The sequence below is a fragment of the Podarcis cretensis genome, assembly GCF_951804945.1.
Source record: "Podarcis cretensis genome assembly, chromosome: Z".
Lineage (NCBI taxonomy): Eukaryota > Metazoa > Chordata > Lepidosauria > Squamata > Lacertidae > Podarcis > Podarcis cretensis.
Window position 1 is genome coordinate 903,036 of NC_137184.1, and position 26,431 is coordinate 929,466.

The window sequence follows — 26,431 nt, forward strand, 5'->3', positions numbered from 1 at the left end:
TGTCTTTGGTGGACAGTCTTTATGTGTCTGATTAATTTTATGTATTTACTTAGGGCCACTTCATCCAAAGTTGGAATTTGGGGGATATTTTGTTATTCTGTGGCATGTGTGTTGAGTTTTTATATAACTTGTGAAAGAACAAAAGTGTGGCCGTGGCTTATATGCTAATTGGTTTCTTTTATCTATGCTTTTTTGTTGTTGTTGTTGTTGCTGTTGTCATTCCTAACATCAAAACTTGTTCAGTCAGTTTTATCCCCGAGTCCTTCCTTTTTGCCCCTCGCCCTTAATCAAGAGTGTTCCTGGCCATGCAATTCACCATTTCCTACCATACAGGACGTTGCAGAGAACGGCTGCTCCACTGTGCCAGAAAACTCCCTGCCATGGACAACTCCTTCCCCACTGGCTGAACAAAGAGATCCCAGACTCCACGAGGACAGAAGGCCAATCACTGTGCACTTTGGGCAGGTACGTAGGGGAGGTCGGAATTATTTGAAGTGCATGATTCAAACACCTTGGCTTCCTTTTTGCTTTCTCTGTAGGAAGATGCACACACAGACTCATATTGGTCCCTGGGAAGCCAAGCAGTTCTGGGTCATGTGCAGCCCCAAAATCTGTTGGATCATGGGCAATCCATGTTGTGTGAAAGGGTTATTGTGTGCACAAAACCAGACTTTGCACATCGCTACAAAGACACCTGGGTTTGGAGCTGTGCAGCATCTTCTGCTTCGCACAAGTGGCTTGCTTTAAAGTTGGAAGTGGCAGCTGACTCAGATCTGAAGCCCTCACAAGGCTTGCATAGCATGCCCCTGCCTGTGTTTCTCTTGCTCATACTTCTGAGGATCTCTTGCCATGTATTAACCTGGAAAGGGGAAGCATCCTGCCGGTTCCATCGCGGAGGCGACAGCTTTTTCCTTCCCTGTGACTCCGTTTAAGGTGTCTTCTGTTATCTAGCCCAATTATTAGTGTCAGCAGCGAGCGGCTTATTATAATAAGCACTTCGGCACACTTTGAACAGAAAAAGCAATGAACTGTGGTTGGAAAATCAATTAATGGTTCTTTAATAGCATATTTCTGTATTGACTCTGGTGCTCTGTAGGCTGGTTATTTTTATTATGGCCCTGGCAATATATTTGTGAAACTTAGCCAGGATTGGAGCAGATAATAATTAGAAAAACGTATACAAAACTACTGAGATCAACTTTCCAGCTTTCGTCTTGGCGGGGGTGGTGGTGGGAGAGAAGTGTGATGGGTTCACTTTTTGTTGTCACAAGATTTGTTGGCCCCAGTTTTAATTTTAATCTAATCTTCCGTACTAGTCTGTGAAGTTTAAATATTAAAGGGCAGGTGTGAATTAATACCTGATTTCTCCAAGTGTCCATGTGACGGTAGGTATAATTATACTGAATACTGAAATAGCACTATTATTTTTAAACGCTTTAATGCTTTTAAACAACAGTAGTGTTGGATGCCACATTAAGGCACCAAATATTTTCATTTAAATGCACACACAGGTTTGAAAACTCATGTCTCCTTATGCATAAGATGCAATCATTCACTGGTGTATCTTTATAAAGGCTGCTTTTATGCAAACCTCACTCACTCTCTAACATACACACATGGAGAGAGACATGTATATTTAGAACGGGGCTTCAGAGCCTCCTAATGAAATTTCTGCATTTGCCCAGCTATTGGAGTATTTTTCTCTGCGTGAGTGAATGAGTTTGAGATCAGTTGCTCTTGTGTTGCAGGAATGTATCTCCCTTCCGCTTTGTTTATCAATACAGGTTTGCTTCGTTTGCTTTCTTACACTTATTTCCTTCCTTCTGTCATAGAACCCAAGGCAGCAAACATGTAATTCCCAGGCAGTCACCCCTTTCAGGCGCTGACCAGGCTCAGACATGCTTAGCTTCAGAAGATGGTGGTGGCCTCATGTGTCTTCCAGGGGACCCTGAGAGCTTTTGGGCTGTGCTCCAACAGCTCCTTTTTTATTCTAACGAATAGCAATGTCCCTCTTCTCCATTCATCATTAGAAGACAACTACTTTTCAGAAATCACCAAGCAAAGTCAGTTTGTGTCTGGTATATTGCACACAAAGGATTTACATGGGGAGCAGAAAATCTGTGTGCTGCTGCTGTTAGCAGGGTGGGTTAATAAGGCAGAAGGAGATTGTTCCAAAATGATGTAGTTTTTACAGTAACTCTCCACTCCCACTTTCTTTGCCTTTGTTTCTTCCGCTGGTTTGGGTCTCTCCTCAAGAGAAACACATTAACGACTGTCCGTACATTGCAGACGCCACATTCTGCCAAACCTTTGTCCACATTTATAGCTTGGTGATAATTCGGATTAAAAGCTGTCAAAGCATTTTTCCTGAGAAGGGATGGGTTTTAGTGTGGAGATGTGAGTAGAAACCCCAGTATTATTATTATTTTAAGTTTAATGTTGCTTTTTAAGTGCCTCATACAGATAATTAAAAAGGAGTGAAAATCCAGGTGAGGGTGGAGCGGTTTGCACATTCCCAGAACAAGAGGAAGATGTGAAAGAAGGGTGTTCACTTCCTCAGTTATTCCTTGCTACCCATGTCTGTTCTCATCCTGACATCCTTTATTCAGAAAATGCATTCATGTTGGTCAGGGTCAAGCGCCTCTCCTCCCCAATCTTCTTCTTCTTATTTGCTATTCTTATAAACCACCTTTTCCTCCAGAGGAGCTCGAGGTGGGGTACGTGGTGCTTCCCCTCCTGGTTTTATCCTTGGAACAGCAACCCTGTGAGGCAGGCTGGGCTGGGAGACAAGGACTGGCCCAAGGCCACCCAGAGAACTTCCGTGGCCAAGCGGGGATTCAAACCCTGGTCTCCCAAGTCCTGTTCCAACACTCTTCACCACAACACCACCCTGGCTGCGTTACATATCAGTAGCGCAGGCTGGCTGGCTTGCTGTGGCTGTGGCAGCTCCTCAGCCCACCAGCCCCAGCAAGAAGCCTTAATTGAGATGTGCTGTCAGAGTGACAAACACATTTGCATACAGTCTATTTATTTTTCTGGGAGACGTCTGCTGGCTGCTGCGGGTTGAAATCCTTAATCAGCTTGCTGAAAGTGAGCCGGCAGCTCGGCTCTCCCTGTCCTACGCCACCAAGCAAGCGGGCCTTTTCTTCATTAAGTGACAGATTAGCTGAAGGGGAGGAGGGACAGGGCTGGCGAGCCAACGGCAACATTTAATTTTAACTCATTAGGGCTTGCCTGGCTGTAGCTTGCAGCAGCCGGTGGTGTGCGTCCTGTGCCCCGCTTGGACCTTGTCATCACTCTGCTGGCAAAGGGGCCCAAGTCCAGCTTAGATGACCAGGCAGCTTCAGGGCGACCTGGGCTACGTCTTGCTCTGTCCAGCTGGAGGTTTTCTTCTGTGTGCCATGGGAGCATTTCTGGCTCTGCAGTTGTTTCGCAGCAGATTCTCAGGCAGCCTGGGAAAACAAGGTCACCACAGCATTACTCGTCCCGCAAAAAGCAGGACAAGCTGTTTGGGAGTGGAATGAGATGCCTCAGAAGGTGGCGGATGTATTGAAACAGAGGTTGGGTGGCCATCTGCCCGAGATTCTTTAGTTGTGATTCCTGCATTTCCATGGGTTAGGCTACATTACCTCTTCAAATTCTACAATTTTATTGATTCTAAGCTAGCTAAGCCCCTATCTTGAGAATTGCAGCCGTCAGGCTGTGTGGAGAGAACCCTGTTTGCTGCCTTTGCTCAGTTCCAGAGCTTGAAACCTCGCTCTCTTTGGGAGTGGGGACGGCTGCAGTTCCTGTCTCTTTGCACCTTGTGGCTACGGGGCAAGGCAGGGAATTGGTGGTATTTAGAATCTTTTGAGCGTGTTAAATCTGAAGCAGCCAAACCTGCAACATTCTCTTGCCTGTTTATGGAGCTTTGAGTTCAAGATCAAGGAGCTAGAAGAGCTGCGTGTGTCTAGACCAGTTCTTAATTTCCATTATTGCTCAAGTTGCAACCTTTAGCTGGCGGTTCTGACTTCCATACCCTGGTCTCTTGACCACTGCAGGAAGTGTCCCTAGAGGGATGCCGTACAGAATGTAGCATGAAACCGTTTCACAGCTGTGCCACTCTGCGGCTGGGTCATAACTGGCTGGTGGGAGGAAAAAGTCATCTGTTTCCATTTTGAGATATATATTTTTCTACTTTTGAAGCTGTTTGTCAAACAGTTTTCCTTCTCCAGTGTAATAGTACGCATGCGTGCTGCTCAGTCCTTATCCCCCAGTGAGCGGGAGAGAAAGGATGTAATCTCTACAGGAACCCCTCCAGTTATGTGGCAAAAATGCGTCTGAAAGTGAAATCTTGTTGCAGAATGTGCTAAAGAGGAGCCCATCATGACATGTTTGGTGCACACCTGTGAAGCTCCACCAAGACTCTGCCACAGAAACGAGGGGGAGGAGAAGTTTTTGCCATCAGTCGCACTCTTGTTACAGCCTTAAGCCATGCCTGTGACATGCCTGACCCATCGGGAAGCCTAAGGAAGATGTGCCTGGATTCTCAGTGGAAGCCATGCTCTTCCAGAGAGTACAGGAAGCGGTGCTTATCCCTCTTCCCCTGAACAGTTCGCTCGCTTGAAGAAAGTGCAGCCTGGGGAGGGACAGAGCTCTGCAGCCTATTGCCTCCTTGTGGGAAGGCTGCTCTGCAGTTCTCAGCTGGTAGCCTGTTGCTTTGAGAAGATTGGGAGGTTGGGGGTATGAAGAGGGAAACAAGGAAGGACAGGCAGATACATCTGCAAAATGCAAAACTTGGTCACTGAGGCCAGTAGCGAGTGGTAGAGCGAGGCTCGCTTGACCCCAGCCAAGTTGCTTTCCTTATGCACACACACATAACACAGTGGAACAGTGAGCATCACAGCAATCTTCTGCCTCTAGTAAATTGGGCAGACGGTTGGCTTGCTGAAGGGTCTCTGCCCAAACCCCTCTGAACTTCCATACTCTTGTGCTAACACAACCAAGAGCTCAGCAAGCTGGTATGTTTCCGGAATGATAGTTTTATGTATATATGACTCCATCTGCAGGAGAGGAGAGACTGTTCTGTTCCTCCCCAGATAATCAAGCTCATGTCTGTTGGTATTCATCTTAAATCAGCTGGTCTGCCTTGGGTTTTGTAGACGTGTATTCCAGCATTGAGCCCGGCAACCAGCAGCTCCCCATGAGAAGCTGCAAGAATGACCAGTTTTAAAAAGAAGAAAAGGCGAGGAAGTTTAAAAACCTGGTGTGGCTTTTTGTCTTTTGCTTAATGCACAATTGGTGAATTTTCCTTGTTTTAAATGAGAAATATATGCAGTTAGCTCTCTGCTGACAGTGTCCTTGAGGATTTGACAGTGAAATTTTCCAGCATTTGCTCTTCGTTAGGATCCTGGCGGTGTCTAACAAGGCAGCCGAACTGCTGGTACCTTCGACTCCTGTTTGTTCTCCGAGGGCTTGGGGGCTGCTGCAGTAAGCACATCGACCGGGGCTGATCATTACAAGGGCGTACGCCACCATGAATAAAAATGTCACACATACTCCCCCCGTCTCACAGCAGTACAAAATGTCAGCCCTGTCAAACACACATTGCAGGGAGCACTGAGCAGTCGGTACAAATTGGAAAGCCGAATATTCCCCCGGCTTCCTGATATTCTTCATTTGAAGCAGAAGAAAAACAGTTGTTAACCTATTAGCTGTGTGATTTTAAACTCTGCTGAAGCCAGAGATGGACAGGTTTTCTGGGCACGCTGGGCTGAATGTGATCCAGGTTTTGAGGAGCTGACCTCTCTGTTGTTGTTTTTTTGTCTTTGAGGGGAGCCCACAATGACTTTCTTGTGGACGTCTGCTGGTTCTTGGTGGCATTTCAACTGTCACGCTTCAGGAACTTGGAAAGACTTTCTGAGCAATTTCCCCCTCTTGTCCCCTCCCCCACCCTGCCAAAAATGAATTGAGCTCATGCTCTAGACAAGCGTCTGGGAAGCAGTTTGCTTGTTTGTTAGTTGCATTTATATCCCACCTTTTTCTCTAAGTGGTGCCCATGGTTTCCCCCATCCTCTTTGAATCTCCACAGTAGCCCTGTGAGGTAGGCTACGCTGAGATATGCAGTCCCTTGCCCAGGGTCACCCAGTGGCCTTCATGGTAGTGGGGGGGATTTGAACCCCGGTCTCTTCCAGCTCCTGGCCCAGAACTCTTAACCTTATGCAGCAGTGTATATTGAAGGAGCAGAAGGCACAGCAGTGCTTTTAATTAAGTAATCAGTATTTACTTAAGGTCCGTATAGTTAAAGCCATGGTTTTCCCAGTAGTGATGTATGGAAGTGAGAGCTGGACCATAAAGAAGGCTGATCGCCGAAGAATTGATGCTTTTGAATTATGGTGCGGGAGGAGACTCTTGAGAGTCCCATGGACTGCAAGAAGATCAAACCTCTCCATTCTGAAGGAAATCAGCCCTGAGTGCTCACTGGAAGGACAGATCGTGAAGCTGAGGCTCCAAGACTTTGGCCACCTCACGAGAAGAGAAGACTCCCTGGAAAAGACCCTGATGTTGGGAAAGATGGAGGGCACAAGGAGAAGGGGACGACAGAAGATGAGATGGTTGGACAGTGTTCTCGAAGCTACCAGCATGAGTCTGACCAAGCTGCAGGAGGCAGTGGAAGACAGGAGTGCCTGGCGTGCTCTGGTCCATGGGGTTACGAAGAGTCGGACACAACTAAACGACTAAACAACAACATTTACTTATTTTCATTATTTATATGCTGCTCACTCACTCTTTTTTCTGGGTGGCTTAGAACAATAAAACATACAGATCATCAATCAGTAAAACAGCAAAAAGCAACATGAAATTTCAGTAGCAGCGAATAAAACCATATAATAATGTGTGCAACGCCACTAAAAGTTGCTGGAAAGGGAGTACAGTGAAGGTGCCAGGCATACTTCCCTGGGGAGAGCATTCCATGTCTGGAGAGGCCACCACCGGAAAGTTGGACTTTCAGTCTGATTCTGTAAGACTGCCCCAAAGGCATTGACATTCTAAATAAATAAGTAAATTCCAACCACGATAGCAAGACCTTTAGGAGGTTGCTGGGCCTTGGTAAGCAAGGAGGTCATGATCTAAGGTGGGCTTGGGGGGGGCGGGGGATATGGGGATCTGTGGGAGGCACAAATAAGGCTGCACAGTGCATCCATGCAGTGTGCTTTTATATCCCATCGGCCATGACTTGGAATCCAGCCAATTCACTGTTTTGCCTTTGCCTTTTGTTCAGAATCTGGCATATGTCACAAACCCAGACTCTTCCATGGCTTTCGGGGGGGGGGGTATCCAATTTGTGGTTATGATGAGAAGGTCTTGTCCATCTGCTTTGGAGGTGTTTGCTGTTGGCTTTGAACTGTGCAGCTGGGACCATGCACAGGTGTGCTTTTATCACTATCTGACGGATGACAACTTTTGGTGATACTTGTATTACCTAAAATAGGATGCTTTTCCTCTCATCTTTTCACCACTTTTAAATTTCAAATAGGAAGGAGCATGAGGCTATCCAAAAAAGGATGTTTCCACTTGTGAGAAGTGAAGAAGTAAGAATTCTGTGGACAGCTGAAAACTTGATTGATATGCGCTGCCTTCCATTGTTTTTCAATATTTGCTTTTGAGAACGTAAAAAGAGCCCTGCTGGGTCTGAATTATTATTATTATTATTATTATTATTATTATTATTATTATTATTAATAATAATAATAATAATTTCCGCAGCTACTCTGGGCGGCTTCCAACAGAAGGTTAAAAATACAACATCAGTTATTAAAAACTTCCCTAAACAGGGCTGCCTTCAGATGTCTTCTAAAAGTCAGATAGTTGTTTATTTCCTTGACATCTGATGGTAGGGTGTTCCACAGGGCGGGCGCCACTACTGAGAAGGCCCTCTGCCTGGTTCCCTGTAGTTAGGTGAAAGGCCTAACTGGTTCAACATCCTGTTTCCCATATTGTCACGCAGATGCCTCTCACTGCCCACCCCCGTCCCCCAGAAACAGTACTTCTGTCTTGTTGGGATTCAACCTCAATCTGTTAACCACCATCCACCCAAGTGTTGAGAGAGAGGGGGAAAACCTCTGCTTTCTGTTTTCTCCACAGTTTATACGTTATTTTATGGAACCCTGTTAGTCACTGTTATTCTGCACTAGGAAGCCCCATCCATTGTCCTCAAAGTTGCCATTGATGTGCGGGCGGAAGCCCTCCGCTGGTAATAATAATAATAATAATAATAATTTTTATTTATACCCCGCCCTCCCCAGCCAAGGCCAGGCTCAGGGCAGCTAACAACCAATAATAAAAATGAGTTGAATGTATACAACTTAAAAACAAGATTAAAATACAACATTAAAACATTAAAACAATTAAAATGCAGCCACATCACAGGAGGAGAAAGGAAAATGAAAGAGGGGGAGGGAATCAAATTGACTCCAAGCCAAAGGCCAGGCGGAACAACTCTGTCTTACAGGCCCTGCGGAAAGAAATCAGATCCCTCAGGGTCCTGGTCTCATGAGACAGAGCGTTCCACCAGGCCGGGGCCAGTGTTGAAAAGGCCCTGGCTCTGGTTGAGGGTAATCTGACTTCCTTAGATTTATTCACTGGTAGCAGTGAATAAAGCAGGAGCTGCCTGGAGAAGACCCCCGCCCATCACTTCAGGGGAGCTCAGAGCTCTCTGCTGTGTTTCTTATCTATTGTGCAGGTTACAAATATGATAACATAGGGTGGCAGTGTGTTGTCCTTTGCTGATACAGGGTAGTGATGAGGAACATGTGGCTCTCCAGATGTTTCTGGACTCCAGCTCCTGTTGAGGACGCCGTCTGGGGCTGATGAGAGTTGGATACCCAGCGTTCTCTCTGGGACCCCAGGCGAGCTCTTCTTTTTACAAGAAAGGAGGGTAGGAAGTCAACATCCTATCTGGGGCTTTTCGAGATCAAAGGCAGTGTCTTCAGACCCTGGAGAAGTGGTGTGAAATCCACACCATCACCATCTCTGGGCTCAGGCCAAGGCTCCTGCCCAATGCCCTCACAGCGGGCGCGTGCAGAGTGCATCGCGGCAGCCATCCGAAGAGCCGGGAAGCATTCCGCCCAACCTCCCTTCCGGAGACCCCACTGCCTGTTCCTTTGACAACAGGCCTGTGACAGTAATTTAGCTGCCTTCAGCAGCACCAGCGTGGACATCCACAGCCTCATCTATGTAGCACGGGTAATTAGGCTGATGTTCCACCACAGCTTCCACTTCTGACCTTTTGGAAACAATGTGTTTTGCTGCATCAACAAATTAACTGCAAATCGGATGCTGGTTTTAGTAAATATAATTTTCACGTCCTTTGAATATGTGTTTGCAGTATGATGGGGGGGGGGCTCCTGAACTTGAAAAGAGAAAGCACTGTGGGAGTGGGTGTGTGGGTGTGTGGGTGTCGGACTCGCTCGCTCACCTTCCTTCTGCTTCCCCTTGTTACTTGCCTTGCCAGAGAAACATGGGCCTTCCTCACAGGCCACCTCCATTCCAGCATTGGCCATGACTACGATGTTTCAAATGCGGGGAGAATGAGATGCGTCCCCTGTGGCCAGTCCTACATAGAATCATAGAATCATAGAGTTGGAAGAGACCACAAGGGCCATCGAGTCCAACCCCCTGCCAAGCAGGAAACACCATCAGAGCACTCCTGACATATGGTTGTCAAGCCTCTGCTTAAAGACCTCCTGTGGGCAGGAGGGGGAAACATTCCATGCAGTTGCACTGTGCAAATGGGAGTTTGGTGCTGAGTATCACGGTCCATGCCCAGAGGATCTCTGGTCTTCTTTTGTAATTTAAAAAAGCAAGCTTCTAGCCCTTAACTTTTCATAGAGGCTGGGGAGTGTTTGGGCACTGCAGAATTCCCCAGGGGCTGCCATGTGCAGCTCTTTGCATTTTCTCATGACAAAGCGGGCGGGGGGGGGGGGGGGAGAAAATCTCATCAGCTTTCCTTGGAATATAGCGTTTTTGGTTTTGCTAACCATTCTGCAGACCCCTGCATGGAGCAGAGCACAGGGGTGCAGTGAAGGTTTTAGTCTTTCTGCTCCTTTATAGAGCTGGCTTCCCCAACCTGGTGCCCTCCAGCTGTTTTGGACTGAAATTGGGGCTGATGGAAGTTGTAGCTAAACAAAGCTGGATGGCTCCAGGCTGGGCAAGATGCAGCCAGATTCTCCACATTTCAAGGGTTGCAAAAGCACCACACTTCTAAATGACGTTCACAGTGACTGCAGTGCTGTATTTTGGCCTGTGTATGTGTTATAAATCTTAAAAGATATAATATAATGCATGGTTTTCCCAGAATGTAAGAGCAGCTGTACTGGGCCAGACCGAAAGTCAGTCCGGTCTAGCGCCCTTCTTCCTACAGTGTCCAACTGGATGCCTCCTCTGAGAAGCAAGCAGGACAGAAGGGCAACAGCCCTCCCGTGATGCCTCTCCCCTCACCCCTCCAAACAGCTGGTATTCAGGTAGACTGCCTCTGAACAAGGATGCTCCATTGAGGAGTCACATCCAGTATCCACTGATAGACCACTACCAATGCCTCCGTGACTTTGTCTAATCCCCCCAAAGGGCTCCTGAAACGGACGAGAGATGGTTCCTCACCCCATTTACTCGCACCTGCCCTGTAGGGGTGTTAGACCTGTCAGCTGCGAAAAGCTTGGGGGCGCATCTCAAGGAGGCCTTAAGGCACTGCGTATTTAGCATGCAGCAATGTCCAGTGTGCATTGTATTTGCTGATGACTGAAGTTTCCGCTTTGATGCCACAGCTAAGCACCCGACCAGCAAGACCACCTCCTCCCAAGATCCACCGCTCCTCCAGGCCCGTGAGTAGCTGGCCGTTCTTCCTTTCTGCTGCCACCTTTAACCCTGCGCTCTCCATAGCCTTACTAAATCCTGCTTGGTGGGCCTTGCCAAGCCCAAAAGGGAACCGCTGCCCTTTCGTTGGTAGACTTAAGTCTAAAGGTCTTCCTGTTGCTCCGCTTGCCTTCAGCAGGGTCTCTGCTGCTCTGCTGACACCTTTCTCTCACTTTCAGTTCCTCTAGGCTCCACATACAGTTTTAGCTAGTGAGCTTTTGAAGACTTGCATCAGCCTCTAAATTTGGACCCTAGGTTTGCAAACATCCTCAGCACTCTGGATCTGTGCCCTCCATGTGTTTTGGAAGAAAACAAAAGCAGTCACAGAATCACAGAAATGCTAAATGAAGATCAGGTTAATTTTTCCTTTCAGTAATCTGCATATAACTGGAAGCAAGTAGCTTTTCAAGCAGAGGACCTGTCATTCGGCACAGGATCTACATTAAGGAAATGCTGGTCCCGTCTTAGCAGCATTTCATTCTCCTTCATATGTCCTCATTGCCAGATACCTGCGAAGATGTGGCATTGATTCTAGGACTCTTCCTCCTTGCCCAAAGAAGGAGGTTGGTGCCTTGTGTGGAAGAGTGGTTAGCATGTTGGACTTGGGTTTGGTGAGACCACATCCCTGGTCAGCAGTGAAGTTTAGTAAGCTAAAAAGGATCCTGTGTTGGACAAGATCTGCCCCCCAGGCCCCCTGGCCCTGACAAACGCCATTCCAGCAGATGACGCCATTGCTCCTGCTGTGAAAAACACACCTTGACTGCCCACCCCAAAATCCCTGCACCACAGTTGGTGTCATTCAGGCTGCTCTCCTTGCGGTCTTTGGGTTTTTGACCTGGTAGCCCTCATTTTACCAGAGAACCCTGTTTTCTTTAATCCAATTTCTTCCATGAAAGTGAGATCAAAGAAACCAAGGGCAAGTTTCCAAACTGTCTTGCTAAAACTGAATAAGGGAATTTTGCTGCTGCTGTTGCTGCTTCAGATTCCTGCACCTGTTGGTTGGCAGCCAGGTCGGGTGTGCCATTTGCTCTAAACTTCCAGTGCATGTTTTCTGAGTTTAGTTCCGGTCGTGCATGTCTTTGCAGTGGGTGTTCAGCTCAGCACGTCATTGTTATGGATTTATGCATTGATAATTTCCCTTCCTACATGTGTCAAAGGTGGTGCTGATTGCTTCTGCCTCTGTTGTTCAGAGCCCTTGATGCTGGAGACCCTTGAGGATTTGTTGAGATTCATTACCTAGGAAATAAACTTTCTCTCTGTGTTTTATCGCCCTATAGCTAAAAGCTTTGGGTCATGTTCCCCTTGTTCTCCTCCCAGCAGGCCCTTGCAGCAAGAGTTTACACAGACAAAATACTGCTGAGCAACCTTGCTCCAAGCTGGCTGGTCTTGACATCAAAGCCCATTTTGCCAAGGGTGTTTGATCTCTCAGCTGCAATGCCTTAGTTGTCCTCTGAGATATTGTCACCTGTCTGTGTGTCAAACATGGTGGATTAGAGGGCTGGGAGTTAACCGCAGAAGGTGCCATAATAGCTGGTTGTTCCTAGATGGGAAGCTTTATCGCAGGACATGTCGGAAGGGACATCCCTGCACAGCATTCCAATTTCTCACAACTTGGGAGACTTTGGTTACACAGAACCAACTTGGAGGAAAACTGTTGATGCTCCCAAGTGATTCTTGGGAGCTTCACAGATGGTTTCATGCAGTCAGAGTCTCTCAGATCATGTGCTACTCGCTGGACTCCTCTCTGCAAAAAGTACTCCCAGGATCTCAAGCCCAAGCTCACAGTGGCATCTGCTTTGAAAACAGTCTGCAAAGTCTCTCCATTTCCGTGCATGTGTTTTAAAAAGTCACATTCTCCCCGGTGAAGATCATTTGCTAGAAATGTGTCAGGGATCCCTCCCTTTGAATAAATCATATGTTTCTATACCCAGGCTTGCCAGCCTGTGATCTTCCAGATACTGTCTTCCAACAATACCCATTATCCCTGACTGCTGACCATGGCTGGGGCTGATGAGAATTGGAGTCCAATACCATTTGGAGGGCCACAAGTTCCCCACTCTTGGTTTTAGGCTTTCAAGCTCAATGCCAGCACTGTGAACTGGACTGGTAGGAAAGCTTCGTTCTGCCCCAGCTGAAGTTTCCAAATGCACAGAGCACATTGCAGTAGTCTAATCGAGCTGTGGCAGTAGCCAGATCCCATTTGCGGCACTATGGAGGTTTGTGGAGGACAAACCTAGTGCTGTGTGCTGCTTCTCATCCACCCTGCAACGCTCCTATCCAGATTCTTTGTTGCTTGGAGCGCTTCATGGCAGCTGCGTTCAGGAAGTGACATCTGCACAGAATCCACGTGGGGCAGCCTTTACTAGCCTGGTGCCCGCCAGCTGCATCATGGCTTCTGTGGCCGGGGCAGATAGGAGTTATTGGTCCAAAACATCATGAGGGAAGCCCGCTGTCTGCTGCCTCGGAATACCTCATCCTTCAGTTCCTAAGGGCTGACCAACAAACCGCACCTTCCTTTTCTTTCTTCCCTGCAGCAACTCTTAGAATAAAAACCTGGTTCCAGAACCCTGATCCATTTTATGCCTCCAGTACTCTTTCCCTAAGAACCTCTCTCTCTCTCTCTCTCTCTCTCTCTCTCTCTCTCTCTCTCTCTCTGTGTGTGTGTGTGTGAGAGAGAGAGAGAGAGAGAGAGAGAGTTGCTCAAGGGAGGCAGATTCCTCATGTGTCATGAAGGTCAGCTGATGTCCCCAGGTAGGCAGAAATTCCTGTAAACTGCCCATTCAGCCCTCACATGATTGGCCTTTGCCCTCCACATTGTTGCACAGGCGCATGGCACTTTTGCACTCAGTGCGCGTTTAACCCTGTTCTTTGGTAGCGTCTGAAATCCTGCTGTGATTTGGCCCTTCTCCCAACCCCTCTCCCCCATAATAGTCCTCTCAGGATCCAACACAATCCTCTTTAGCATCCCTCCCCTGGCGCTGTGGAGCTGCCTTTGCTGGCAAGAACGGGCTGCGTTCCCTACCCCGAGAGAGCTGCCCCTAAGGTGAAAGTGTTCGCCGCACAGTGACAAGCCAGCTTTAGGCTTAATTAAACAGTTTTCCCTCTCCCTCTTTCTCCCCCCCCCCCTTGCTCCTTCTTTCTCTCTCTCTTGCTTTTCCTTCTCTCTGTGTTTTATCATCCCTAATGAAGCAGTCTCCTCCATCGATCCTGCTGATTGCCAAGCCATTCCTTTTGTTTGCTGGCGCTGAGCCATGCAGCCGCGCTCTGACAGCTCAGCTCCTCTAATTAGCTCTGTTGTTCTTTTCCCCCATGTTTCTCCGCCTTGCAAGTTCACTCGAAGTTGCCGCAAACTTAATCCTTCTATTCCTGCCATGAATTCGCCGCCTTAAGCCGTCTTGATTGCAGAGCGAGAATCAGCCTTGTGTGCAGGCCAGTCTCCGAGGCCTCTAGCATCTGGTCCTCCCTCCTTCCCATGGGGCAGTGGCATTCAGGACCTCGCTGGGGTCCTCCCAGCTTCCCCAGTGCTGCTGCCCTCATGCCATTGCTTTGATAGCAAATTTCAAATGCAAAATGCTGAATCCATGCTGAGCTGCATGCTGGCAGGGCCATTTCCTGCTGTGCAAACCAGGGCTTCAGGGAGGGCAGGTCAGCTACGACTCCTTTGGTCAGAAGCATCTGGCGTTGAGTCCCTCGCCATAGCAGAGAGGGAGAGAGAGAACCCACTTTTTGTCTTTCATAAAGCAGCACTTTGCTTGTCCCCCAAAGCCTATTCCATTGTGGAGATTGACCAGTAGACTTCTCTGGAAGGGGTTACACTCCCTATGAGAAAACAGGTCCACTGCTTGGGGTTCTCCTGGATCCATCTTTGTCGCAGGAGGCTCAAGTAGCCCAGCTTGCAAATGGCACTTCTAACCACTTAAAGTGCCTTTCCCCAGCTAGAGCTGGTATGCCAACTGCAGCTATTCTTGGGCTGGGATGACCTGCTCACATTGATTCATGCATTGGTGACCTCAGGGCTTGAGGGTTGCAATGCCCTCTCTGTGGGGCCAGCCTTGGGCTTGGTCTACGGCTAGATTATTGATGGGGACAGACTATCCCCAGCACGTAAGGGGGGTGCTCAAAAGCATGCACTGGTTGCCCGTGCACTGCCAGACCTGTTCCAAGGTTCTTGTGCCAGTTTACAAGACCCTTGACAGATTTGGGACGGGTTTCTCAGGAGCCACCTGGTCCTTTATATCCCTGCCCAATCACCAAGGTCTTTGGGAAAATCACTGTTCTGTGGCTCAGATGCTCCATATCCACCAGGAGCTGAGCATTCTGCTGCATGGAACGCCCTTTCAGCTGAGGTCAGGCAGCCCCCCCCCCCCCGGCTGAACTTCCCAATTATTTTTTTTTTTTAAGTCAATTTTTATTAAGATTTTTAAACATAAATGCAAATATAATAAACAATGTAACATATATCATAACATAATTTCTTAACTTCTTTGGACTCCCTCACGTCTTCCGCTCCCACTTGCATCTTTGTCAATTCTTGCCCGCAATTTATCATCTTGTTTACATTCTTATGTCCCATTCATTTAGAATATAATCTAATAGTTCTCCCAAAGGTTTAAGATTTTCCCTCAATCTCACTTATCATCCTAATTGCATCTAATATAGTGGTGGTCAATTATTTATGATCTAGCCTCCATCTTAACATTCAACCAAATTACAATGCTTTTTTAAGTAAATCTTAAATTTCTTCCAATCTTCTTCAACCTTCTCTTCTCCCAGGTCTCGGATTCTGCCGGTCATCTCGGCTAGTTCCATATAGTCTATCAGTTGCATCTGCCACTCTTCCAGTGTGGGTAGATCTTGAGTTTTCCAGTGCTTAGCGATGAGTATCCTTGCTGCCGTTCTTGCATACATAAAAAATGTTCGGTCCTTCTTTAACACCTTCTGGTCGACAATACCCAAAAGGAAGGCCTCTGGTTTCTTAGTAAAGGTATACTTAAATACCTTTTTCAACTCATTATATATCATTTCCCAAAAGGCCTTCACTCTCGGGCAAGTCCACCAGAGGTGAAAGAATGTTCCATCATTTTCTTTACATTTCCAACATTTGTTATCAGACAAATGGTATATTTTGGCAAGTTTAACTGGGGTCATATACCATCTATATATCATTTTCATTACATTTTCCTTCAAAGCATTACATGCAGTGAGGTTCAGCCCGTTGGTCCACAACCTTTCCCAGTCCTCAAACATGATATTATGCCCTATATCCTGTGCCCACTTTATCATGGCCGATTTAACCATTTCATCTTGTGTATTCCATTTTAACAGCAAGTTGTACATTCTTGAAAGTATCTTAGTCTTAGGTTCTAACAGTTCTGTTTCCAATTTCGATTTCTCCACCTGGAACCCTAACTTTTTGTCATTTTTAAAAACTTCATTAATCTGAGCGTAATGTAACCAGTCTCGCACTTTGTCCTTAATTTTCTCCAAACTCTGCAATTTCCAATTGTCTCCATCTTTTTCTAATGTTTCCCAATATTTTGGCCATTTGGCCTCCATATTGGGTCTTTTTCAGGCCTTAGCTTCCAGTGGTGAAGGCCACCTTGGAGTTTTATTTTCCAGTAAGTCTTTATATTTTGTCCAGACATTAAACACTCCTTTTCTGACAATATGGTTCTTAAAGGCCTTATTGATCTTAACCTTGTCATACCATAAATATGCATGCCAACCAAAAGCATTGTTAAAACCTTCCAGATCCAATACATCAGTGTCTTCGAGAAGTAGCCAATCTTTTAGCCAGCAGAAAGCTGCGGCCTCATAGTACAACTTTAGGTCTGGCAGGGCAAAGCCCCCTCTTTCTTTCGCATCAGTTAATATCTTAAACTTAATTCTGGGCTTTTTGCCCTGCCAGACAAACTTAGAAATATCTCTCTGCCACTTCCGGAAGCACTCCGTCTTGTCCACAATCTGTAATGTTTGGAACAAAAACAACATTTTTGGCAATACATTCATCTTGATAGCAGCAATTCAGCCTAGCAAAGAAAGTCCAACTATCTAAGTCTCTCTTAATTTCTAACCAACATTTTTCATAATTATCCTTAAAAAGACTCAGATTTTTTGCTGTTATGTTTACCCCTAGGTACTTTACTTTTTTAACCACATTTAATTCTGTCTCTTTCTGAAACCGTTCTGACTCAGTATCTGTCCAGTTTTTCCCCAATACCTTAGTTTTCTGTTTGTTTAATTTAAATCCCACCACCCGACCAAAATCTTGAATCAATTGTAATACTCTTTTCGTACTAGATTCTGGCTCCTGCAGGGTCAAAACTAGGTCATCTGCGAAAGCTTTAAGTTTATATTGTTTCTCTCCGACCTGAATTCCTTCCACCAACCGGTCCCCTCTAATCATATTCAAGAGCACCTCCAGAACCGAAATAAATAGCAAAGGGGAAATAGGGTAGCCTTGTCGTGTTCCTTTTTCGATTTTAAACTCTTCTGTAACCACATTGTTGACTATCAATTTAGCCTTTTGCTCTGAATATATTGCATCAATCCCATTCTCAAAACCCCGTCCCACTCCCATTTCTTTTAAATTTCCCTTCATAAATTTCCAGGAAATATTGTCAAAGGCCTTCTCCGCATCTATAAAAATTAACACTGCTTTTGTATTTATATCTGTTTGCAAAAGTTCCAAGATGTCAATAATGTTCCTTGTATTAGCAAACAAGTGTCTACCTGGGAGAAAGCCTGCCTGGTCCTTGTGAATTACTTCATTTAAAACTTTTTTAAGTCTACTTGCCAAAATGTCTGCAAATATTTTGTAATCCACATTTAAAAGAGAGATGGGACGATAGTCCTTAAGTTGTGTCTTTTCAGCTTCCGATTTTGGTATCAATGTGATAAAGGCTTCCTTCCACGATTCCGGCGCCCTCTTCCCCTCCATAATTTCATTGCTAACCTCCATCAGTGGTTGTATCAAATAGTCTTTTAATGTCCTATAATACTTGGAGGTCAGCCCATCTGGCCCTGGAGATTTGCCCATTTGCATATTCTGAATGGCTTGTTCAATCTCTTGTCGTGTTATTTTGCAGTTCAGGATTGATCTATTTTCTTGTGACAATTTTGGTAGCCCATTTTTTTCCAGAAATTGTTTAATCTCGACCTCATCTTGCGGCCCTTGAGTGTATAATTTTTTGAAGTATCTCTGGAAGCACTTTCTAATGTCCACAGGGTTCTGAATATTTCTTCCTTCAATCTCTAAATTTGTAACTGTATTTAGTTTTTGTCTCCTCTTCAGCTGCCAAGCTAGCAGTTTTCCACATTTATTCGCCGATTCAAAAGTTTTTTGTTTCATTAATTTAATCTTCCACTCTATTTCCTGATTTATCAATTTAGAATATTGGGCTTGATGAAGTTTAATTTCTTTCAGAGTCGGCTGTGACTTCGGATTTGATCTTAACTTCTTCTCTAATTCTTTAATTTTCTCCAAGATTTTGTCTTTCCTCTCATTTTGTATCCTTTTCTTTACAGCATTCTGTTGAATCAGGAACCCCCTCATCACAGCCCCCCCCCCCGGCTGAACTTCCCAATTATTTTATTATTATTATTCCAGCAGGCATTTTAACTGAATTCTGATTTTATAATTTTAATTTATTTTTATTTTCACTTTACTGAGTTTTTTGTACACTGCCTAGAGACATTTGTGATTAAGTGGTATATAAATTGTCAAAGATAAATAAACAAACAACAAACATTTATTCTGCAGACGAAAACCCTGGAAAGCACAAAAATGCTGTTTCTTTTACAAAAAGCCTTGTGATTGTGTTCTCATTTTGTATTTTTATGTTGTGAACCACCCTGTGATCTTCAGATGGAGGCTGGTATACAAGTCATTTAAAAAAGAAGAAGAAAATATATTTTGGGGACAATATTTTTGGATGGCATGGATACCTGGGCTATGATAAAGTAAGATCACATAGAGGATTCCTTAACCATATAGTGAGGAAAAGTTTATATGACGTCTGGGCATAAATTAATATTAGAACCAAGAACTCCATGGTGGTTATCGCCGACTGAAGCAACAACGATCCACAAGAAAAATATGAGTGATATTTGGCCAACCTATAAAGATCTAGTAACGGAATTAAATAATTGCCCTAAATTAAAAAATTATTAAGAGCTAAAGAAAATAGGTATAACATGGCCAGAACATCACCAGCTTAATGCTGTTTTTGAAAAAGATAAAAAATTGAATGGCTTTGAGAATAAAACCTGTATTTTAGAGAAAGATTTGCTGCAAAATAATAAGAAAACCCTATCCAAAATGTAGGGGTTACTTTTGAATTGGGATTTAAAGGATAAAGAGATAAAAGATGTGATGAATAAGTGGGAACAGGATGTAGGACACCTGATAGAGCTAGAGATGTGGAAGAAGGTATGGAAGAAAAACCAAAAATTTAAAGCATGCTACCAAATAAGAGAAAATTGGATGAAAATGCAGTATATGTGGTATCTTACTCCTGTCATATTATATAAAAATAATGAAAACCACAACAATAAGTGTTGGAAATGCAAATTGCAACTGGGAACCTTTTTTCATATGTGGTGGTTGTGCCCAGAAATCAAAAAATTCTGGGACACGATCTATGATGAAATGAAAAACTATTAAATATTACATTTCATAAAAAGCCATTCCTTCTTGGGATAATAAATAGAAGAATTCCAAAAGAAAAAATAAGACCATTTTTCTATGCAATAGCCGCGGCTACGGTATTAATAGCCAAAAAATGGAGGGGTAATTATATACGAACTAAAGAAGAATGGCTACAAAAGTTAAGTGAGCACTTGGAACTTGCTAAGCTAACCGAAGCCTTAAGGAATAAGTCTAAAAAAACTATCCAGAAGGAATGAGAATGCCTAAATACTTATTTATCGAATCAAGGTTCAACAACCAGGATTTGGCTGTGTTTTGAATAAACCAGTAAGTGAGAATATGACTCCTCTTACCAAGATGAGGAATATAAGGAAATACAGAGAAACTGTCTTAGCCACTGGAAATGAGCTGCTAAGTGATTGACGGAAGTCAAAACCAAAACCAAAAAATAAGCAAATGGAACCCATCCCAGAAAAGCCAGCACCTCAGCAGAGAAACAGCTCCCTGGGGTGTCTTTCTTAGTTATTTACTTTATTGTTTATATTCTTCGAATTTGTTCCATTTTCGTTGCTTATTTATTTTTGTACCTGTTTTGTTTTTGTCTGTATGTATGTATGTAGGGTGTGTGTGTGTGTGTGTTTCTTTTCTTTTTCTTTTCTTTGTCTTTATTTGTATAATAAATCAATAAAAAAGAAGAAGAAGAAAAGATTGACTTAGGCCAGTTTTGGCCATGGGAAGCCCTTTCTTTTAAGGTACATTCATAAGAAAGCCTTCCTGTGACGTTAAAAACTTAGGCGGAAAAATCATTAAAAAACAATGAAGCATTGATAGAATTAAACCTATACAAATATATAAAATATGTTTAAAACGTACAAATAGTTAAAATAAAAACAGCATGGCACCAGCCCTTTCATTAAAAACAGTCAGTTCCCCAAAGCCTGTTGGCCCAAGAACATCTCTTCACCTGCCAGTCGAAGGACAACATCCAAGTACATTTCTGAGCGCAATACAATGTTGGTCCTTACCTTTAAAGCCCTAAACGGCCTCGGTCCAGTATACCTGAAGGAGCGTCTCCACCTCCATCTTTCTGCCCGGATGCTGAGGTCCAGCTCTGAGGGCCTTCTGGCAGTTCCCTCCCTGCAAGAAGCCAAGTTACAGGGAACCAGGCAGAGGGCCTTCTCGGTGGTGGCACCTGCCCTGTGGAATGCCCTCCCACCAGATGTCAAGGAAATCAACAACTTTTAGAAGACATCTGAAGGCAGCCCTGTTTAGGGAAGTTTTTAATGTATGGTGCTTGATTATCTTTTTGTTTATGCTGGAAGCCTCCCAAAGTGGCTGGGGCCACCTTGTCAGATGGGCGGCATATAAATAATAAACTAAATCGTTGTTAGGGCTGGCTGCTTAAAGTGAGGTTAAGTAGGCTGGGGGCTTCCCTTGGAGACTCTTAGAAATGGCCAAGACCCACATTTGTAGCCAGTGATGCGCAGAGCACAGTTCTGCTCCCTGTTTGCTTGAGGGCCTGTCTTGTGCAAGCTGTATGCATGGTGAGACTTCCGCCCATTGAAGGCTCATTCCTGGCCTCTCTGTTTGTGAGGTACAAAGCAAAGTGAGTATGTTGCACTGTTGATGTTGCTTTTGACAACCTGCCTGGGAGATACGCTTCAAATTCGTCAGTTCAGTGTTCTGTCTCCACTGTTGGAGGCAGCAAAGCTGTGGCTGCCAAGTGGCTGGGAATCGCAAGTGTGGAGAGTGCTCTTGTTGCCATGTCTTGCTTGTGGACTTCCCACTGGGCGTGTGGTTGGCCCCTGGGAGACCAGGAGGCTGGACCAGGTGGACCTCATCCACAAGGCTCTTCCTATGTTCTCCCTTTCTTGTTACGCTCTTAGCTTAACTACAGGAGAGTGTGGTGCTTTCCTGGGATGAATGGAATCTGTGCTCCTGGCAACACACCCCATTAAAACCAGTGAAAGACACGCAAAGCACCTCATCCATTAACAGGACAGTCTGTGCTCTCCACTCAGTGCAGTTTTTCAACCTGTGGATGCTCAATTTTTATTTTATTTTATAGTAAAACTAAGGCTGTGGTTCTAAGCTGGTTTACATGATTGTAAGTAAACAATACTAGAATCAGGATTATTCCATATAAAAGGGCTTAGGATTGGGGTGTGGATTTATTGCAGACAGATGTACACCCTGAAGACTGTTTGGTGCCGGACTCTGGAGTTCTCCGTTACTCTGCACCAGGCTGGATAAGTCCCTGGATGGTGAAGAGTGTTGCCCTTCCCCCCATTCTTGCACAGGCCTCGCACCCAGCCCATTTCAAAGGGGGCTCCCCGAAATAGATTCTGGCATTTAGGAATTTGAAGTGCCTCTTTCCAACTCTGACTTCCGTGTGGGTCCTGAAGTTTCACTCTGGGAGTTCATGCCCCGAATTTCACAAAGCCGCCTGCTGCTTTTTCTCTCCCTGCTTCATGCCCACAGCAGACCAAGTGCCCCCCCCCCTTGACCTGTGTCTTCCCCCAGGACACAGGTGTGCTGGCTACTTGTGTCCCTCAAAAAAATGAAAAATTCCTTTGTTTGGTTATTCTGTCTGTCCACCCACCACCTTCTGATCTTCCAGGATTGGACGTCTTGCTGGTGAAATTGTACGCAGGGCATTTAGCATAGGGTGTCGGTTGTCATTTGCAGGCATGTTGAAATGGGATCCATGTTGAAAAGGAAGGGGTTGGTTTTTGTAGGTTCCGTATGAATTTGTGTAGCTTGTTGGAACTGCTGAAAATGTCTCCACTCTCCTGTCACATAGGTTCGGCCCCCCAGACCCCAGGTGGCCAGGAGGCCCAAAAGCAACGTTGCCACTGATGGCCAGAGGACTTTTGTATCCAGCCCAGACCAGTGAGTAGCTGTGCCTCTGCATTCCTCTTGTCTGAAGTGGGGGGGGGGGAGCGGTTGTCGTGTGTGGGGGGGTATATTCCTCCTATCCTTCCATTTCTGCCACTAGTGCAATAAAGTTGAGAACATTCTGCAAACGTCAGCCTAGCGCCAAGCCTCTGAAGTTCTAAGAAATATGCTTGATTTCTGCGAAGAGGCAAGCAGCTTAACTTTGCTGAGGGTCTTTGGGCCCAGGATGGGTGGGAGGAGGAGGTATATCTCGGTTGTTCAGTGGAAAACAGTCACCTGCCTTTGAACCTGGGCAGCAGCCTCCCGTCAGTGGAACGTGATCGCCCTCTTGTGGAAGAGGGGGCCAAGGACCCACAGTCATTAAGGAGGGTTGGATTTGTTCAAGGTATGAAACGGGAACAGCTGCACAAAGCAGCTTTGCTTGGGAATCTTTGTTAAAAGTGTGTTTTGCAAATCATGGAGCAAAACCCAGTGATCCCTGTGGCTTCTCTTCACTGCCATCCCCATGTACAATCAGAAGCCAAAGGAGGAGCTAATTGTGTTTTAGAAACAGTTAAGGAAATTGGTCTGCTTTCCAGCAAGGAAAGGCAGCATTTCCTAGAGATGAACCATTTAAATATAACAAAATTTGAATGCGCTGTATTCTTTTTCTTATGCGCTCTTTGTATCTGATTACTTCTTTTTCCCTTTTGGGTTATGCGAAAGCATCAGAGAGAATCAAGACGTTTAGATAAATATAGGCATAAGGAAGACTGTTGTGTTTGACCTTCCCTTCCACCATCACTTGTCAGAAAACGGGCTCCAGAGAAGAGTCTGTTTATCCCGATTGAACATCCTGAGGCTAAATCCTATGGCTCTCAGATATTTAATGTCATCCGATTGCCTGTTGCTACTACAGATGAAACTCGAAAAATTAGAATATCGTGGAAAAGTTCATTTATTTCAGTAATTCAACTTCAAAGGCGAAACTAACATATGAGATCGACTCATGACATGCAAAGCGAGATCTACTTCTCAGAGGTCCAATCCTGCTCAATTTGCAACCCTTGTTTTGCTGATTTCCTTGAATATTCTAATTTTCTGAGTGTTAATTTGGGGTTTTCATCAGCTGTACGCCAGGATCATCACAATGATAACAAACCAAGGCTTGACATATCTTGCTTTGCATGTCATGAGTCGATCTCATATATTAGTTTCACCTTTCAAGTTGGATTACGGAAATAAATGAACTTTTCCACGATATTCTAATTTTTCGAGTTTCACCTGTAGAACAAATAAAGGCTTGACATATCTCACTTTGCATATCATGAGTCTATCATATATTAGTTTCACCTTTGAAATTAGTGAAAGAAAGGAACTTTTCCACGATATTCTAATTTTTTGAGTTTCAATTGTAAATGTATTTAGCGTCTGATTCTCAAGAGAGTCCTGAGAAATGGGTGGATAAATTATCACGGGGAGTTTGTGGCAATGTTAATGGGCTGTGCCCAAACTGAAGGTGTAAACGTTTCAGCACCAAGGCCCAAGCAGTTCCCAAAATCTCACTGTTGTAAATCACCCTGTCTACCCCTTTGCTGCCTGTAAATCTAGTGGAAGTGACATGTATGTGTGCTTGCAAGTTCCTTGCCTCAAGTGCTACGCGGGCTTCCTGGGGGCTCTCCTCACTATTGCTGCTGCTTCTCCACCACCTCCGCCTGTGAAAGCAGAAGGCTGCCACCAGCCACTTGGTGTTAAAACAAACAAGGCAGCCCTGAGGGAGTCGTGTGGCAAACAAAGTGCCCTCCCCACGGCCCCCTTCCTGGTGACGGAGGCCTCCTCAGGAGGGCCATCAGGAGAAAACGTTGTTCTCCCCCAGGGGGAACCAGGGTGGGATCATCTCCCTTAAGGTCTATTTTCCTTATTATCATTTTTTGTAATATCTAGTCTTACCTCTTAAAAACCACTCAGGGCAGTTAATTAAAGCAAAAACAACACACAAACAACAAAATTAGTACATACATAAAGTAATTCTTAAAACATTCAAAAGCTGCAAGTCCCAGGAGCATCAACATTAGAGGCCTATTCCCTAATTGGGGGCAGATCATGGCCAGGTTTTAGATGTGTTTGTAAGTTGCAGCTTGTGAATCCCTATTTCTCTTCCCTTCTCCTCTCCCTTTCTCCTCTCTTTCCCCAACTTTTTCTTCAAAGGGGAGGTGGGAAGGACTAGCCCTGATGGAAGCTGTTTCCCCCATTCTCCTCTACTGAGTCATGAGGGATGCACATGCATTCCTCCTGGTGACAAAGGGCAGATTCCTTCATTGAGCTCCTGAAGTCCCTTCACAGCCCTTCTCCCCAGGCAGCTCTTGAGCCCAGCGGTTCAGAACTGGCAAAGCACCACAGAGGTCAGGTCAGCGCTGCTGGTCACTCCAGCTAGTTTAGTTTCTCTTTAAACACTAGAAGAGTCTTCAGTGCCCAGGAAGACCTTCCTCTTCTTGCTGATTCTTTGGTGAACACTGGCAGAAGGTGGCAGAAAAGGTTCCTCCAAACCGTGGTGCTTCACTGTGCTTTGACTGTTGTGTGCTTTTGCCAGAGGGCAATGGCTGAGGTGCCCAGCCACCCAGAAAGCAGCAGGAGCTCAGCAGTGCTCACACCACAGGTTATTAGTAGCATAACTGGCAGGGGCTCTGTGTGGGCCCATGGCTGCTTGAGCTCCCACAGACCTTCACATTCTCAGCTCGTATCAAATATGTGCCCCAAATTCCAGATCCAGGGCCACGCTTGGTAACTTCTACTGCTGCTTTTCAGGCAAAGGCCAAGACAACCATTCATTCATCCATGTTCAAAGCACCTTCCAACAAAGAAAACAAACAATACCAAAACTGTTTTATAATAACATAGCAAAACAATACAACAGCAAATATACTAACAAAAAACAAGGTTACATAAACAACATCCAGCATCCAGTACACACACATTTCTTTTCTGAAGGGGTGCTGAAGGATCCCCGAGCGGAAAGGGGCTGGGTTGCTTCCCGGAGACGGCTTTGCCATGGGACACCTCTTCATCTCCACCAGTTTTTCCCTGCCCCCCCCCCCCAAGGCTGCCCTTCCAGCTGCTGCTCCCATTTGTTTCTGCCCCTTTCCCAGTTTTATGTTATGCATTATGTGCTTACAATTTTGTAAGAGACTCTTTTGCATAGCAAGCAAATAATAAATTGAATTAATAATATTTCTCAGTCCCAAGGACTTTTCAGTACAACTAGCCGTGTTGGGGATAGGAAAGAATGTTATGCTGGGGTCACAAGAAGCTCTTCTTTTGCACAAGTGGCGTGAGGTTATCTTAGGAGAAAGGGTTCTCTATCATGTTTCCTCGGGATGAGTTTTGCATGACTTGAACCTCCCCCTTGCCTATTTGAGGATCAGTGTTCTCCACCCCACCCCACCCCCGGAGGGATTAGCTACTGATTTCTGAAGGTCAGAGTGCTTTCCCCCCCTACCATGTGGTTTTGTTCACTTGCTTGAGCCATCTGCTTAGGAGCCACCTCTTCTTCTCTGCACCTGTTCTCTCACTTTGGCCTGAACTGTCTCCCTGTTGGGCTCCAGCGGTGCCTCCTTCTCCTGGTGGCCAGTGAAGGGACGCCTGTCCCTGAGCAGAACTCCTGCTAGCTGGACTTCCCCAGCTTGCGCTGGTCCTTCCCTGGGGCCTCCCTCCCAGCGTGTCCCATTGGTGGAGTGCATGTCCTGCAGCGGGAGGGCAGAGAAGAAAGCCAGCAGCTTTCCTGGGACCCACTGGCACCACCACCCTCGTGCTGTGCAGCTAAGGGAAGGGCTGCGCTTGGCGCCTCAGCCTGATTTCTACCGCCCTCCTCCAAGACCTGGTGCAGCTGTGGCTCCCGCACTGCTAGGACGCTGCCATGCCCGCCAAGGAGTGCTGGCCGCCCCAAGCAGTAGCTTGCTGAACTGAGAGTGCCTACGCGGCAACCGACAAGCAAACTCCATGAGGAGCAGCCATCCC

General features: G+C 45.6%; 1 protein-coding gene across 9 annotated transcripts in view; it reads left to right on the plus strand.

Annotated features, from left to right (window-relative positions):
• The window catches only part of DENND1A (DENN domain containing 1A), a 279,415-nt gene that overhangs the window by 239,921 nt on the left and 13,063 nt on the right, over positions 1 to 26,431 (plus strand). For 5 of the 9 annotated variants that reach the window (XM_079961977.1, XM_079961981.1, XM_079961976.1 and 2 more), the window contains 3 exons: positions 334 to 465; positions 10,803 to 10,859; positions 22,344 to 22,432. In XM_079961977.1, the coding sequence (XP_079818103.1) occupies positions 334 to 465; positions 10,803 to 10,859; positions 22,344 to 22,432 (278 nt within the window). The remainder of the gene's footprint in view (positions 1 to 333; positions 466 to 10,802; positions 10,860 to 22,343; positions 22,433 to 26,431) is intronic. The other 4 variants (XM_079961979.1, XM_079961983.1, XM_079961978.1 and 1 more) reach the window with 1 other exon arrangement.